The sequence below is a fragment of the Amphiura filiformis genome, chromosome 7, assembly GCF_039555335.1.
Source record: "Amphiura filiformis chromosome 7, Afil_fr2py, whole genome shotgun sequence".
NCBI lineage: Eukaryota > Metazoa > Echinodermata > Ophiuroidea > Amphilepidida > Amphiuridae > Amphiura > Amphiura filiformis.
The window spans coordinates 63,220,712-63,239,179 of NC_092634.1; the positions used below are offsets into that span (position 1 = coordinate 63,220,712).

The 18,468-nt window shown below is 37.3% G+C and overlaps 1 protein-coding gene across 1 annotated transcript in view; it reads right to left on the reverse strand.

Moving 5' to 3' along the window:
• LOC140157452 (vacuolar protein sorting-associated protein VTA1 homolog) overlaps nt 1–16,440 on the reverse strand; it is a 32,731-nt gene extending 16,291 nt beyond the window's left edge. The window contains exon 1 of the mRNA XM_072180654.1: nt 16,302–16,440. Coding sequence (XP_072036755.1) covers nt 16,302–16,410 — 109 coding nt within the window. The 5' untranslated portion in view covers nt 16,411–16,440. The remainder of the gene's footprint in view (nt 1–16,301) is intronic.
• Between the last annotated feature and the right edge of the window lie 2,028 nt (nt 16,441–18,468).

Consider the following 18,468-nt stretch of genomic DNA (forward strand, 5'->3'; position numbering starts at 1 on the left):
ATTTATGTACAAATAACACCAATACAGTGCATGTATCAGCATACAATGTACCACAAACATTACATCCCAGCATTATACATGTATGTACTTGATCCCTTGCTCCATCCTGTTCGGATATTTCATACTACTACATGTACATTGTAGGGCTTAAATTTCAACAGTTATATTGAACAGTCAACAATTGATAGACTTTTACTTCCAGGTTATTTCACCCTTAATTAGTTCACAAAACTTGTAATGTTCGTGGTTCTTTACAACGATCTGCTCTGTAAGTTTCTTTAAATTAAAAATTGCTTTCTGAGGTACCGGTATAGAATGTTTGGTCATCTTTTGGTTGAGATCATTTCCTGTGATTTCCTGCTTGGTGCATTATTGAATACAGTTTGCATGATTTCAATCACTTCACCTGGAAAATGAGACCCATCATACTCAACAACATGGTCAAATTTTGTATCAATCATACAAATCTCAGATCAACTTGAAATGTCACTGTGGCTGTTAGCTAGTCTCAGGATTTCCAGTATCTATATTGCTTACTTCTTGGGCTAGATTTGGGGGAACTAAAATGTTGGTTGCATCATTTTGACCAGGTATTATGGCTTTTTTTAGAGAGACTTGTGAGCTTCAAAAAAAGGAACTTTATTGGTATGTGTACGCAAAAATTTGGTATATTTACACTATTTTGGCACATGGTCAGGGTGGAACTGGCTCCTTGAACCTTTTCTCTATCTTTGCCTTCCATATTTTTACTTTCATTTTTCTGTCAGAAGGGCACTTTTATCTTTAATTTTGGGCCCCCACACATGTGTGTGGTTGCCTGGTTGTTTCTTTGTTCGGCTGCTCGGGCGGAAGTAAATTGATTAATCCACTGTGCAGCTTCAACGCAATAATCGATCAACTACATACTTGGTATGTAGATAGATAGGTATGGTGATAGGATATGGTGGCTTGATGTGCTGTATAGTTTTGTGTTATGTTATTTGCATATTTATGAATATTAATGAGCTTATTTGCATATTTTGCCTACATTTTCATTAACCCACTCTGCAGCTTAAATGCATTTTAAAATAACCAACTTCAAACTTGGTTTGGTGATTGGATATTGTGACCTGATGTTTGTGAATGTTATTTGCATATTTATGAATATTAATGAGCTTATTTGCATATTGCATATCATTTGTATTTACAAAACATTGTTATTACACACTTTTTAGTGAGTGCCTCCTTAATTACGAACCGTGTAATTCTAGTTTGCCAGGGGGAAGTCTGCCCCACCTGCCCCCCCCCACTGGCTACACTACTGCTAGAAAGTTGTTATCATGGTTACATAAATGCATATTCATGCAGTTGGGAGATACCTCTATTGCTGTCAAGTGGTATTTTGCATTACCTTTGCTGGTACAGGGGTGAAGTGGGCTATGGTAACTTGTGCTACATCGGTAACTCGTGCTACTGGTAACTCGTGCTACAGTTTTTAAGGGGTCATTATTATGTGGTGGATAGTGTTTTGTATTTCAATTTCTTATTTTTATTTAAGGTATTTCTAGTAGAAGGAAAATAATAAGTGGCATCAATTAAATTGCCAACATTTTGTAAATATATTAAAAAATGCATCTCTCGGTAACTCGTGCTACACCATATTTAGTGATATGAAACCACAATGAAAGGAAAAAATTAGCGGGAGGTTATTTAAAATGTGATGGATATTTCTTGAAGACCATATTTCATAGATATAAAATGTATCAAATTAAAAAGAAAAGTGCCCATGTTTAATAAAATAGGCCTAGTTAGAAAATATCTAAGTTGAACAGGATTTTTCCACTAAAAATACACTCTCCGAAGAAATTTTTTTTTAACAAAATGTTAGAAAAATGCAGAAAACAGTTTAGAACTTGAACATTACATCTGTTTGGAATAATATGAAAGTTAAAAGAAATACATAGAGGCAATTTTATTTTTTTGAGTCATGTCCACTTTTGCTTGGAATTGCCCATATATATTGTTAAATTAGTCACTTAAGTGGTATACTTCATCAGATTGTGTATGTTATTATTGATAGCGGTAAAGCATTACTAGGTCAGATTATTAATACGAAGGTAATAGGGATGTCACAGGCGAGGATGCTTTTTTCAAAATGGCCGACAAAATTGAAGGAAAGTATGATATCAACGAAAAAGCGCCAGGAAATGTTACTTAAGTTGAAAAAAAAGTAATAGTTGTCTTTAACTTTTGGAACTTATAATGAAGTTCTTCAGGGTGGCAAAGGAAGATTCTGATTTAAAATGGCGGCAATGATGACTACCAGAATTGCCTTTATGTATTAAAGAAGACCCCTAAAGCAATTTGTAGACTAGAGTGCCGCAAAAGTGTTGCTTACAGTGTTATAAATTGTCCGTTTGTTGCATGGTTTCACTGATGCATTTCTCTTTGTTTTAATCATCAGGATCACTCAAATCGCTATTTTCTGAAAAATCTTCATAGTCATTCTCTACAAATAGTACTTGGACATCTTCAGGCATTACTGTTTCAATACCTTTAGGTTCCATATTTTCATTCCACCCATTGTCAACAATATATGTTTCCACCATCGTATACAGTGATATCTGCTGCTCTCCGCTGCAATGAAATTTGCGCGAAGGATATGAAGCCACAGCGCCTGCTTACATGGTGGTAGTAAGGATATATCTGCAATCTTTTTATCTTTCGATCAAAGATATCGTATCTTGCTTCGTTGACATCCTTGCCCTTCACTCCGTATAGAAGTGAAAAGTACTCCTCTAGCTCTTTGCATAAACTTTCTGGCGGAAAATCTAATACTCCCTCCAATGTTGCAGAATGTGTCCACAAACTTTGGCTTTTGGCTAACAATTGTTAAAACAACAGTGTTGGGATCATCTAAGCTGTTATTTTCTTGTGTATATTGAATCAATGATTCTATGCGGCAGATATTGTAGATTTATCACATGTTAATTTTTTCACCCATTTGTTAAGTATGGTGTTTTTTGCATGTGAAGCCTCCGAAACAGGCTTTTTTGGGTATCAGTATATTTTTCAAACATTAACCATAATGTCAAATTTTTTTAATTTATGACATTCTGCACATATCAAGTAATAATTACAATGCAGATATCAGTATGAAACACACCAATTTAGATATGCATAGATGATAATTAATCTTATTGTTGTTTCGGAGGCTTCATTTGTTTCGGAGGCTTCAATTGTTAACGGAAAGTTTGTATTGGGTCCCATTTTCAAACGGTGATATATATCTCCACGATTTAAAAACATGTGACTTGAGGATCTACTTTGCTACATTTTGATAAATAGATTGGATGAGCTCTTTTATTTATATTTGCACAAGCTTGCTGAACAGTTTGTTTCGAGGCTTCAAAAAGTTAACGGAAAAACGGCTCTTTGAAGTCAAGATTTTATAAAAATTTTAAAAGCTTGCAAATCGACTAATTTTTGTTACCCATTTCAAGTTAAGATAACAACTGTTATGAATCAAGAAGAAGTGAAGAAATAACCAAGAATTATGAACCAAAGCTACACCCACAAAGTTTGTTAACAATTGCTAACGGAAAATGAAGCCTCCGAAACGACAAATATCGAAGTCCGGTTCTCAAAATTACAGGGCTGTTCTAATGTGGCAGTGTTTACTGAACATATGACTGTACTTTCAGGATAAGAAAAATTATCCATGAACTAACTGAAGAAAACACAGGGTTTTACAAAAATGTTACTGTTTTTTATAGTTTTTCAAAATGGCAATATTAAGTACATTTAAGCCTGCTAAAACAGAACGCAGTAACTCCCAAAGCTGATTATGCTACCCAAGGTAGCTGCTAACTAGATGACTTATGTGGCCAAAAATCATGGAATTCTGTGGCTTTATTAGAACACTACGGATTAAAATGTTAAAAATCCAAAGTTACACCCTTTACCGTGAAAATGACCATATATGTTTTTCATTGAGATTGGCGGCCATTTTGAAAAAAATCGCCCTCAGCTGTGACCCCCTGTTACCTTCATATTAATAACCTGACTTAGTAGTACATAATTGCTATCAATAAAAATTCAAAATCTGGTTAAATATGCCCTAAAGTGCCTAATCTCGCCAAATATATGTTTTTCATTGAGTTTGGCGGCCATTTTGAAAAAAGCGCCTCAGCTGTGACCTCCTGTTACCTTTATTAATAACCTGACTTAGTAGTACAGTTTTGCTATCAATAAAAATCCAAAATCTGGTTATATATGCCCCTAATGTGACTAATTTAACCATATATATGAATTTTGGCGGCCATTTTGAAAAAAAAGCGCCTCACAGAAAAGTTCTCAGGTTACGGGCTTTTTACCCAAGAAATTCTTGTTCCCCATGCAAAACTGGTCCAGATAAACCATATGAGAATTTCTCGTTCTCCAAGTGGTACTTAGCTCAGTTTTAACCTGGTCTAATAGGGGTAAGGAATCTAGTTACTGCACTGGAATTTCAGTGACTCAAGACAAGCGGTACATTATTTATAATAACAAAAGAGGTACCGCTAGAATGTACCTCATTTCTTAACATATATAATGAACCACTTGTCTTGAATCACATTTCAGTGAAGTAATTGAATTCCTTACCCCTATAATATACATTACTTTTGTTACCAGTGTGTAGTTATCAGGGGGTGTAGTACTACCACCTTAACACACCACAAAAGATACCTTACACTTCTCACAATACATTTCTTCCCTGCACTGATTTACTTTTCAATTCAATGAGGTATTTTTGGTCAATATCCACCCATGTTGCACTGTTTAAATTGTATGGCATCAGTGAGTACTGCATTAAATGGTTTAAAAGTTATCTCACAGGACGAACCCAATGCACTTTTGTGGATGGTACACTCTCTGAAACTTGTAACATAACATGTGGAATGCCACAAGGGTCAATCGATGGCCCTCTTGCCTTCCTTATTTATATTAATGACTTGCCCAATTATGTCACACACTGTAAAGTTAATATGTATGCTGATGATACTATAATTTATTTTGCTTCCAACTCAACTACTGATATAATTAATTGTATAAATAAGGATCTTGAAATAATCAATAATTGGCTTCAAAGCAACAAACTTAGCCTTAACATAAAGAAAACAGAATTCATGATCATAGGTTCCAGGCAACGGTTGTATTCTGTTAAAGATGCTATCGAAAATGCTTCTGTAAATATAAATGGTATTAACATTAAGAAAGTATATGAATGTAAACATTTAGGGGTCCTCATTGATGATACATTGTCTTGGACCCAGCAAATTGAACTAGTTAGGAAAAAATCTCTTAAAGGTATGTTTATGTTAAAGAAATGTAAATCTAACTTTATTTCTAAAGATATTTTGAATATGGTATATAATACAATCATACTTCCTCACCTAGAATATTGTAATGCAGTTTGGGGAAATTGTGGTATGACTGTTGTAAATAGATTGCAAATAATCCAAAACAGAGCTGCTCGCATTATCTGTGGAGCCCCTGGGATACCTCCAGTGCAATTGTTCTTGATCAGCTTAATTGGAAGCCACTTTCAGATAGGCATCAATATAACATCTCAATTTGGATTTTCAAAATTTTAAACAACCTTGCACCTCCTTACCTTCTTACTGTGACAGCTTTATAAAATAAAAAATACAATTTTTTGCAAATTGCTCACAACATCTTTATTCCACAACCTCGTACTGACTTTAAGAAACGAAGCTTATCCTACAGAGGTGCAATCATTTGGAATAACCTTGATAACAATGTCAGGAATTCTCCAAATTTAAATATTTTCAAAAATAAGCTGAAGGAGGTTTTGTTCTAATTTATTATTTTAGTTTAAATTTATATATTATATAAATTTAGTTTTCTCTGAAAATAATGTAAATAATTAAGTCCTCACATATGTGTATCTGTATTAAGTAAATTTTTGTAAAATGTGTATATTCTATGCATGTATTGTATTTATGTCCACGGCCCCAAGGAAGAACAACCTTTGGGTTGATTTGGGCTCTCCGTGGTTAAATAAAGTTGAATCTGAATCTGAATCTGAAAAAGCAAATCAGGAAAGAAATGCATTGTGGGAAGTGTAAGATATCTTCTCCAAGCCCACTATTATACTTGCATTATGTGTTTAGGCTTACAAGATCCCCTAGCCAAGTCAGCAAGTCAAACAAAAATAGACAATACACAAAAACCAACAAGATACAACTGCTATTCAGTTCCTTGCCTATTGAAGACTTTTGTAAACAAACAGAACATGGATGACATTACCTGGCTTGTGCTATGCAGTGTTGCCACAAACATGCTCATCTGGTCCCATTGAGATACCAAAAGTCAACATTTTCAACCAAATGTAACAAAAATTGTTATTACAACTTTTTCTCAATTTTGGGGAAATTTCAAACGTTTTGGGCTATAGTGATCCAAAATTGGGCTATTCTCTGAAAAAACATGATGCCATAAATATGCCAAAATTGTCTTAGAAATATGGGTCATTCATTGATATACCAGAAGGTCGAAAATACGACTCATGTGTGAGTTGTACTGAATAACACTACCCCCTCCCCCCTCCCGATAAATCACTCAGCAATAACTGTGTAAAGCAGATGTAGTCAATCTGTCAATCACGTGGTTCTCCACCCAATTGGGGGATTTGGACAAGTGCACCCAAATTTTAGATTTTTGGGTGCCTTTTCCTTTGATAGGACTGAGAATTGGGCTACTTTAGAGCAGCTGCCACCTTTTGCCAGGGTTGCCAAACCCACAATTTTATAGCCCAATTGAGCGACTTATGAAGATTTTTCCCTCTGGATTTCCCTGAGACTTTTGACAACTTTCTATGATTCTGTCTCATAAAAACCAATGGTTAAAAGAACAAAATTAAGTAACTTTTAGACATCGGCGCCCCAAACGTTCGGTTATATCATGTCCCATAAAAGGTCAATGGTTAGAAGACAAATTTTTCAATGATTTATCCCACAATTTGGGCTGAAATTTTTTAGCAACACTGATTGTGGCTACATTGGTGCTGTACAAATGTTTTGTTTCACTTAATCTTTTCAGAAAACTTCTCAATAGCACAAAGTGCCGTGAGGACATGTAAACAATGGATAAATATCCAGAGTTTATAGTATCACTAGATCTAGACTTTTTGTTTTGACTTTTGAATATTCATGTGTTTATACAGGGTGATTTTGTTGCTTGGTCCAAATACCAAAACAGATTGAAACAAGGTATTTGCAATATGATTCAAACAGTGTTGGATGGAATAACGGTTTACTTGCAAAACAGTGATCACTTTTGATTTTATTTGAGACATTATCCTTTTGGATTTGGATATATCGTCTTCGAACTTAGGAATGCTGGAAAATTACCATTGTAGAATATCACAGATCCAACAAACAAAGTTAGTTTTTACATCAAATTTAAGAAAATAACCATTAAGTGTCAGAGAGTGAAGATTTAAATCTACATTTTTAAAGCGCAAGTACTTCTGCCATTTCTGGAATCAAAATACTTGAGTCATGTCTTCTAAGACCAAAGGGAAAAAGAAACTGGTAAGACGCCAGTCTACAATGTTAAGGTAAGATAGAGAAATTTTAATTTTTTTTAAATCTGTTGTAATATATTAATGTTTAGGATGTTTGATGATCACAGTAACAATACTATCTACATGTATGTGCAATCTGCTATGAAAGCATAAGTTGTCGATGCTGTAAATTTGTAAGTATAACAGATCTGTGGAAAGAGATGTGTTCAGTTTCCAGTTGCGAGGCACCACCCTGGCGGGGATGGGATCACTTGCTGTATGTCCACCTACACATCCATATCCAAGTCAATGATTATTAGGGTCCCTTCTTTAGGGTTAAATCTGTGTTTTCTACAGCATGCAGGGTGGTTGAAAAACCCCAAAACCAAGCAGGCTTTAGAAGTAGTACACCAAATAGGCTTGATTCACCTCATCTCAGATCAGATGCACCTCACTGATAATTCTTTTAATTCTTATCTTATTCACCTCACAGGTTCAATACAACAAGCCGATTGGGGCACGCCTCTCCTACTCGTTCTAATAGCACCCCCAGTAGACTTGTTGCAGCACCAAGCAGGCAAAGTAGTACACCAAATAGGCTTGATTCACCACACCTCAGATCAAGGCGAGATGGGCTCTCTCCTATACCATCAGAACATGAGTAAGTTAATACTGTTATTTTCCGTCGTTTTATCTTTTCAGTTTCTGTTTCCGTATCCGTATCCGTTTTTGTAAGTCATTGTTATTCTGAAGTGGTAGTCTCCCAGGTGTGACCAATCTTTTATTCTAGCCTTTTGTTAGTTACTGAAAATTTGAAGCTTGTGAATTTCAGTTTTCGTTTTGGTAAGTTATATTGATTTTTTACATAAAACCTTGAGATGTGTGGTTGGGTGCTAATCTAGACAAAAGAAGAGTCCAAATTTTACGGTCCTAAATTCGCGGTAAATTGTACGGCTTCAATTGACTTGTGTTTGGTGTATGCACTTACGCCTAGACGTAAGTGGCTCCTAAAAATAGTCTTGCATTGAAATATATACTAACCATGTTGCCAAGTTATAAGCAAAAGTCTTTCATATTGGCGTGAAACGAGCGTCTGAAATAGTCAAATATCTCCCAATGAGGCGCGTACAAGTGGTGATTTGGTAATCATGTTTTATATTGAAATGCAATACAAAAAATTGCATTGGAGCAAAGATAATGTATTCTATTCATTCGTACCAATGGCAAGCTAATCTGATAATTGGTTGGACCTATATTCAAGACTCGGGTTTATTTTAAATGTTTATTTTTGCAGAGCTTATTTTCAGTCATGGATCATACTGATAAATTTCGCAAGGGAGGGGAGGGAGGGAGATACTTGAGACTGAACAAGTGAGAGTGGGAGGGGGTGAGGAAGAAAGAGAGGAGAGGAGAGACGGAAAGACTAGAAAGAGAAAGCTCAGTGGAGAGAGTAGGGACGGGAGGGAGTAGGGAGCCTGATCATGGGGGGGGGGCAGGAGGAAGCAAAATAGGGAGATAGGCATTGATACGAGGGAAGGGTGACCCTGTGGCCCTGCCCAAGTGCATGGGGGGGCGACAGGCTCATAAGCGGACCTTTTGTGATTTAAGGGCTTATTTTCAACGTTTTTACAGAAAAAAAAGTGGACATTATCATTCCGATTGGCATGCATTTTGTCAAATTAATATAGATCAATTTAGCAATACAAAGACGAGAGGGCGCTAGACCATTAAAAACATCGGTCTTGTCTCTCCCGCTTTTATTGACATAGGCATCTGCCTCCATTGAAATAAGCTGATTGGTACTTCAAAGTTAACAATGAAGTCAGATTACTGTAAACTTACTGAATCACTTGCGTTTTCGTATCTGAACAATAGACTTACGGAAACTGAAAAGATAAAAAGACCCTTTGTCTTATACATTTTGTATACACTATGGACCACAATGACCTCATCCCAATGGCATAGTACAATAAAAACAATCTAAGTGTAAAATTTGACCTCAAGTTGCAGAGTATGAGTTTTTGTGCCCAAGGTCATTCAATGAATGTGCAAATGTATTAGGGTTAAAGAACTGTGGCCTGATAGATGAGAATATTTGGAGGTGAGGCAAGAATGATATACATGTTGAGATAAAAAAATGACAAGTTTATCAGACAATTTCCAAAATAAAAACAGGGAGGTTCAATCCCCCCTGGATCCCCCGGCTGTCGCAATCACAAGGAAGGAGGATTGTTATGGATAGACATCTATGCTGTAAAGATGGATACCCATTCTCATCAAAAGATATATGCGTTATCAGTAGGCCTGTTATCGACTGTCGAAAGTATCGACAGTCGGAAAATTCACAGACTTCTGACATGTCGGTACACTCAATGGTAGTATCGATACACAAATGACATGAACGATGTACTGTCTCCCAACATCAAAAGCCACTAGCCGCTGATAGCTTAAACACTTGAAATATAAATAGCACAAGACCAAAACAAACTAGGAGTAGGAAACTACCATTCATGCAAGAAAGCAATTTTTAGGCCAGATTACTAGGCCACACCCCCGGCATAGAGAGTTTAGGGTCGATCCTTCATGTAATTATTTCGTGTAATCTAATCCTAACTCTAACCCTAATCCTAACCCTAACCCTAAGCCTAATCCTAATCATAACCCTAATCCTAACCCTAACCCTAATCCTAACCCTAATCCTAACCCTATACTAACCCTAACCTTAACCCTAACCCTAACCTAATTTCGTGTAAAATTACATGAAGGAATAACCGAGTTTAGCCACTCGTGCACTCATCCAGGGGCCAACTTGTGACACCCGACATGATTAAGTTTGTTGACCTTAAGTTCACATGGTCAACAAAAATTATACACCAAGACATACCCCCACAACCAGGAGCATAGAATTGTATCCACAAATTACATAACATGCACAAGATATGTCATCACAGTGATGTGAATTTACCGTAATAAATGGACAAACACATTTATGTAAATATCATGTCAGTGACATGGGTAGTCTCCTCCGCAGCCAGTTTGGTTACGCTCCCTCCACACAAACAGTCTGCCAATGATCACGAACTGGTCCTTTTTGATTCGCTAACGGTTTTCTGCCGACGTCATCCAGCTTGACGTCAAACAAAGCTTTCAATCGGTCGATCGGCTAGACGGCTACTTTATTATTCATGAGCAAGTTTGACCCGCCATGGCGCGCCATTCTCGCCAGCTGACTGAGGTCAATCAAGTTCCCGTATGTACAGCTCTCACGGCTACAATCGTGAGCTAATCAGAAACGGCGTTATAAGTGGCAATTGGCAGACTGTTTGTGTGGAGGGAGCGGAACCAAACTGGCTGCTGTGGAGACTATGACATGGGCACCTTCCAACCAATTACAGCTTTGGAATATCATGACATAATGTTCACTATTGTGCAGATCACGTGGGGTAGAGCAGCAATGCCACACACACGATCTTTGTATTTGTTTTGATGAATATTAGGTAAGCTTAATTGGAGGTTGGTGCAATGGGCAAGTTAAGATATTTCCCACGCTGTCAGGTTGTTGACTGTCGATTGTCGGAAGTATTTTCTTCCGACATGGCGATACACAAAATCTCTATTAGTTATCGGGTGCACAAACATAGGGGTGCACAAAGACCCTGCAAGGTGCGGTGGCCTAATGGTTAGGGCAGGAGCTTCATAATCGAAAGGTTGCGGGTTCGAGCCCCACCAGAGCCAGTGTCAGGGCTCGATTTAGAGGGGTTTTACATGCACAAATGCATGTAACTTTGGCTCTGTGAATGTAGAATTTTGCCTGTGTAGGCAAAAATTTTGTGTTATTCAGCCCATTTTGTGGAAAATATCAGAGTTGTGCATGTTAATTTTATTTTCATAATCGACCCCTGGCCAGTGTGTTGCTTCCTTGGGCAAGATAGCTTAATTCCCAATTGCTTCACTCCAACCAGGTGTAAAATGGGGAGCTGCCGGGGGTAATCACAATCTAAGTCACTGAGAATACTTGTGCATCAGTTGCGAACTTAATGAAGCGGAAATGATTCTGATTAAGCTACTTGCAGTTCATCATTATGCACTATGTGCGGGAGAGCCTCGAACTGGCAGCATACATGAAAGGAAGAATTATGTAACCTTACACAGAACGTTATGACTAGTTCAATTCCCATTCATGTATGCTGCCAGTTCGAGGCTCTCCCGCACATAGTGCATAATGGCGAACCGCAAGTAGCTTAATATATCCGAATGGCAGCGAAATAATTGTTGGAGTGTGCTGATAGGTCATGCTTAGATGTAGACTTCTCCGTAGTCCACTTGCCCATTTTGCACACTCTGGCTATTATATTTAAGCATAAAACTCTGATTTGTATTAATTTGTATGCAATTGATTTTCATGTCTAATCTTTTCAGTCACCGTACTCCCTCTAGATTTGTTAGCTTCTCAAGCGGATTACTTACTTTGGATTGCAGTTAACATTCTTAACACAGGTCTCTATGTAAAGATAGGCCAATTTCTGGCCTACTAAAATTGGCCATGATGTAATGCATCTTTATAACAAATCTGGCTTGTGATTGGTCGCCCAGATATCGTTATGGTTTAAATCCTTCGGGCATGTGCCATTACCATCATACACAACAATCTGTGTTATTTGCGGTGCTTTGTTCACTAGGTGCATGGACGTATGTTTAGCGCGTGGCGCAATGGGTAGGGTATTTGCCTTTAGTGCATGAGGTCCCGGGGGTCACGCAGGGACGGGCCGAAAACCTTACCTCGATCGTAAAATCCAGCCGATGCATGTCATAAATAATTCATGAAATTCATTGTGTAAATGTCAGTGATTGTGTCCATGTATTGTTCTTGCACCTGCGAAAGCAGTTGTCAAGCTGAATTTATACTCAATCGCTGAATCACCACAGGAATTGTGTTCTAGGCCAATTTGGTTGATTAAGGGGGAATAATACCCTGATTTTCATCAGTACCCCTCTTCTTTTTTTTCTTGCAAATTTATGAAGTACATAAATGTAGATAAATGTAGATATTTATATAGCGCTTTATGCCGTAAACAGCCTCAAAGCGCTTTACATTTATTCCGCCGTCATTAGAATAATCGGAACCACGTTTGCAGCCTACAAACGGCGCAGGGTTCATCAGTACAACGACTGTGACTACCCCTAACAGCTTCCCATTGCACCTGGGTGGGGTGAGGCAAGCGAGGCAAAGCGCCTTGCCCAGGACACAACACGGTGGCGGGACGGGGATTCGAACCCACGCACGTCGAGCAAGCTCTCAGATTATGAGTCCAAGGCCGTATCCACTGAGCCACCGTGCCCTCTCACATAAATATGTTCATCACCTCATGTCCTGAACTTATATGTCCTGAAATATATCTACATACAAAGTGCTTTTAAATCATTTTAGTAAGTCATTTTAGCCCTATATATTTTTTGTTTACTGTATCCTAGTAACTCAGATGCGTGTTTCATAACAAACCATAATTTATTCTATTCAACATGTTCAAGTAGGGTACATGAATAGAATACATTAATCCTTTGTTATACTCTCTATAGAAAATCTAGTGGTGCATGCAAAATATATAACACTGAATAAATTAAATAAACACTTACACAATGGATGCATAGTCATTAGTCAATTTAATACTATAATGTGTTGTTAGGAGAAGAAAAGGCTATTATTAGGTCACCGTATGTCAGGTTATAGGTCAATTGGTTCAGGTCAAATTTAAGCATCAATTTTGAATACACATGTGAGAGTCTGTGATATCATAATGAGGCATAATTTTGATATTCTGTCTTTAACTGGATATATATCGAGAAGCAGTGTTCGATTTACCTGGATTAGCATAGCAAAATGCTACTCACAATTTTGGAATTGCTACTCAAATCTAAAAGTGAGTAGCAGTTTTTGCTACACAAAAAAATATACGAAAATCGATCACTGGCCACTGCATTTGTCTACAAACTTGCAAGAAGGGAGAAAAAAGATGATAGATACAGCTATGGCAGGAATTCCCCTGAAAGTAGGAATGTTTTGGTGATGGTAAAAGGTATACAAAAAAATTCACAAAATATGGTGAAAATAATTGCTACTCACAATTTTGGAACTGCTACTCAAATCTGAAAGTGAGTAGCAGTTTTTGCTACACAAAAAAATAGATGAAAATCGAACACTGTCGAGAAGTGCAAGGTGGATATACTAATATACCTTGGGATGTAAATGGCGAGTACAATTTAGAATGCCTAGTTGAGATGGATTTCACAAATAAATATAAAATAGTTACCAAAATCACAAAAGTTAAGCTTACGGAAAACTACCCAATATGGTGGTATAGGTGACAAGAAATACAATTTTTTTCAACATTGCTGTAGTATGGTTGTGGTAACCTGTTACCTGTGGCTTAATTAAGTTTCAGTGAAATAATGTCGCAAGTTAAAAATACAAAATATAGCTCAACATTGAAAATAGAAGCATTTTAACCAGTTCCTTTTTTGATAGTTGTGGAGCACCAAGTTCATGAAGACATAAAAGAAATCAGGAACCACTTATTCCCATTTTACATATCAACTTTATTTCCCTAATGTGTTAGCAACAACACATATCCAAAATTTTAACGAAATCCGTTGATAGTAAGCTTTCCAAAATGAAGTGAATTTAAATCATCAGTGATGTACCACCTTTTGGCTTCTACTTTTAAAAGCATATATGCTACGTTGATACCGATGCCACCAATAAAACAAGAAGATTTGCCCCTTCATTTTGCATACCACTTTGTCCAATTTTTTTTTGTAATTTCTTCACAAAATGCAAAAAAAAAAAAAAAAAAATCAATGGGTGTAGTACCCCCTTAACAAATGTATTAATTAAGGTTTGCCTGGCATACCTACATGAAGTGTGATGTGTCCAGACTGGATATAGTAAGACTTGGCCGGCGACGACGCTTGCGAATTGCCTGTCTTCAACTGCGGTATAGCTAGGCTTAGAGAGAAAACGCAATCTCGCTTTTCTCGCCGTGAATCTCGCTTTTTAGTGCTTTTCTCGCTTTTAAAAGATTCATTTCTACCACGAAAATCTATTTCTGTGGCGAAAGGTTGCAGAATTCAACAACCATTGCAACTAAAAAAGCCTGAAGCCTGAATGTACAAAAACGGTCCATTTTCTGGCACATTCAAGCAACAACACAAGTAATATTCTTACCACTCCTTTGGTCATGTTATGGTACGACCCTTTGTTGTGTAAATCACCGTCCCGCACGCTGTGTACGTACTGTGTGTTTTGAACATCGTGTATGCGTTCGACTGATAATTCCATCGTATTAATAATAAAACGAAGGTTCCATCGTTTTATTCAAAATCTCGGATTTTGACAAAACTACAGCACCTACAGTTTGTCCACTCTGAAGTACAAAGTGGCAACGCGCGCGTATACAGCGCGTTAACAGTGCGTAGTGCTGCGTCTCTGCTGCAGGTATGCGTGCCTTCAAAGTCGGCACAATGTGTGCGTCCGCGTCTGTACTTTGTACTTCAGAGTAGACTAGTGCCGTACTAACGCTGCTACTTTCCTAATCGGCGAAGAGGTCGATTTTGACCTTCTCATTTTACATTCGACATTTTACATTTTATATGCTATTTCTGATGTTATATAATTCCCTATGTGAACCTATAGGTGTAACAACTTACTTCTCACTCTTCTGCAATACTTGAAACTTCTCGATGTGCACTGAAAAAGTGAATTTTTTGGCCCAAAGTTTCTTCGACAATATCAAAATCACACTGTGATGTTTTAGCCGTCAAAATTTATCATGGTTGACCCGGTTATGACCCCGTATGACCCGTGTTATCGGCAAATTGATAAGGGTCATTCCATTATTTCTTAAGGAAATACCAACCGCGTGGCAGGCGGTGATGGAAGCGATATCACCAATTTGGAGGTCGCCATTGGATTAACACATAATCATGAAATCTTCACAAACAATTCTAAATTTGTTATGTGGTGTCAAAGCAAAATTATCTTACTCTAAAATCGTCGGGGTACGACAATGTACCACACTGCAAGTATGTTAATTTTCCATTTGTAATTGCTAACTGTGTATTTTGAACGGGGCTGTCAGCCCTGTATCTTCGCCAGCCTCGTACGTCACGTGTTGCGCTTCCTATGCCGCCTGATGAAATTATCAGCACGCCCATCAATGTGATCAAAACACCCCTATTTGAGAAATGGACTGATCAATATGCATTATGCATGCGATCAATCCAATCATTGATCTATGATTGACCTCTTCGGTCAGCCATTTTAAATATACAAATAAACAGGAACATGCGGAGGAAGTCGGTGCCAAACGAAAGCTTAAACATACCTTTTGTGCAAGGAATGTAGAATAGTTTTTGACGTCGATTGTACAGTAAACCTTTTCTGTTAATGCAAGCAACAATTTGGAGTGTGTTATATATCCAAGTGAGTACTAGTGCAACTCAAAAGTGACATAATGTTTGCCATTCAAATTGCCGTTAAAACCCATTCAGTCCCCATACAGGTTAATGTTAGCAAGTGAATTTTGTATTGGGGACTGATTATTCGGTCTAGAGTAGACTGACTGTAGAGTCTTGATTTTTGCACTAGTACATGTACTGAACTAGCATTTCATGTAAGCTTAAAATTTAAACATGGATTTCTTCAAAACCAAAAGACGATAGGTATTTTTACTTCACATACAAGTATAATACTTACAAAAGTACGCAACGACAGGGTCCCTAACATCGTGCTCTCTTGCCACTGAAATATACGGCTTAATTGGTTTTAGACCCGCAGGAACATCCGCACTCCCCTTCAACGCCATTTTTCTTGTTTTGGCTATTTGATTCCCGATCGTGTATATTAGCCGATTACTGACGTTATTTAAAGTGCGATTATAGGGAAACCAGCCAAGATTTCACGGTGTTGCTGTTTTGATCGATTATAAATGCAAGAGTTTTGCTGTTTCATCTGGTCCTGAATATGAGTCAGAAAACCACTCACATGGTAGGCCTATAATGATTTTTATGGACCGTTCACAAACACTTGCGTGCAAAAAGGGGGGCCCTGAAAATGTTTATCCCTCTGAGCTGAAGAGGCGGGGGGCCTTTAAATGATCTTCTAGAATATGAGTGTACACTATTTTCTATGGGGTTGACGTTCATTTTGATGCCCAAAAGCTCCCAAAAGGGGCCCTGAAAATAAGGCCAGGGGGGCCTAAAAAATGTGAATTTTTCTTTTGCATCAGGCCCCCTTGTTACAAGAGATCGCGTAAAATTTTGCATAGATTGTACGCACATTTCAATTGTGAAGTTAAAGAATGCGCGAAAATTTTAAGTCACCAGCCCTCAATAATTCTATTAACCCCCCCCTATTTTGGGTGTTAAAAAAATTATAAGTTAACCCCCCTATTTTTGGTCAGAAAATTCTATGACCCCCCTGTATTTTTGCCCCCCCCCTTTCCGAAGAAAATGCCAGCCCCTAATAAAATAGATCAATAAATAATTTAAATAAATAATTAAACTAAAACAAACATCTTGTTTTTGGAGCAATCCAGGGGACAGGTAGGCCTAAACTGTCATGGTAAGTCATGTCACTCTACAATTTTAATTCCAGGAAAAAAACATGTCACCCTATACTACGTACTTGCCTTAGTCGGGGTTTTTTTTTTCAATTTTTTTTTGTGTGGGTGGGTTTTTTTGGGTTTTTTTTTTTTGTTGGTTTTTTGGGTTTTTTTTGTAATTTTGAGAACAAAGTACAAAATGCGGTTCAAGTATGCATCAGTTATGCAATCATCCTAATTATTTTGAATTATTCCCTTTGATTGGATCATGATCATTTCGATTGGTGAAGAATTATGTTTACTTTGTTCTCAAAATTACAAAAAATGACTTTGGCAATTAGCGTAATAGGCTGACGATAACTTTTTCCCACCCACAGCATGATGAGCAACAACGTTTTTTACACCTACAAATTAAATTTCATTTCTGGGAAAAAGAAAATTTGCGCCCGGTAAGGGACTCGAACCCTTGGCCCTCAGATTAAAAGTCTGACGATTATGCAAGAGTTTTGCCATTTGTTTTGTTTTGCTGTTTCATCTGGTCCTGAATATGAGTCAGAAAATCACTCACATGATAGTAAATGATTTTTATGGACCGTTCACAAACACTTGTGGGGGCCTGCAAAAAGGCGGCCCTGAAATTTTTTATCCCTCTGAAGGGGTTGACGTTCATTTTTCATGGCCAAAATAAAGGAAAGGCCAGGGGGCCCTAAAAATATGTAATTTTTCTTCCGAAGAAAATACCAGCCCCATAAAATAGATCAATAAATTTAAATAAATGATTAAACTAAAACAAACATCTTGTTTTTGGAGCAATCCGGGGGACAGGTAGGCCTAAACTGTCATGGTAAGTCATGTCACTCTATAATTTTAATTCCAGGAAAAAACATGTCACACTAACTTAGTCGGTTTTTTGGGGTTTTTTTTGGGGGGGTTGTGGGTGTGTGTGGGTGTTTTGTGTGTGGTTTTTGTTGTTGTTGTTGTTTTGTTTTTTGGGTGTTTTTTTTGTAATTTTGAGAACAAAGTCCGAAACAAAGTACAAAATGTGGTTCAAGCATACATGCATCATCAGTTATGCAATCACCCTAATTATTTTGAATTATTCCCTTTCATTGGATCATGATCATTTCGATTGGTGAAGAATTTTGTTTAAATGTATGCTTAAACAATATTTGTATACTTTGTTCTCAAAATTACAAAATATGACTTTGGCAATTAGCGTAATAGGCTGACGATAACTTTTTTCCCCACCCACAGCATGATGAGCAGGAAAGTTTTTTACACCTACAAATTAAATTTCATTTCTGGGAAAAAGTAAATTTG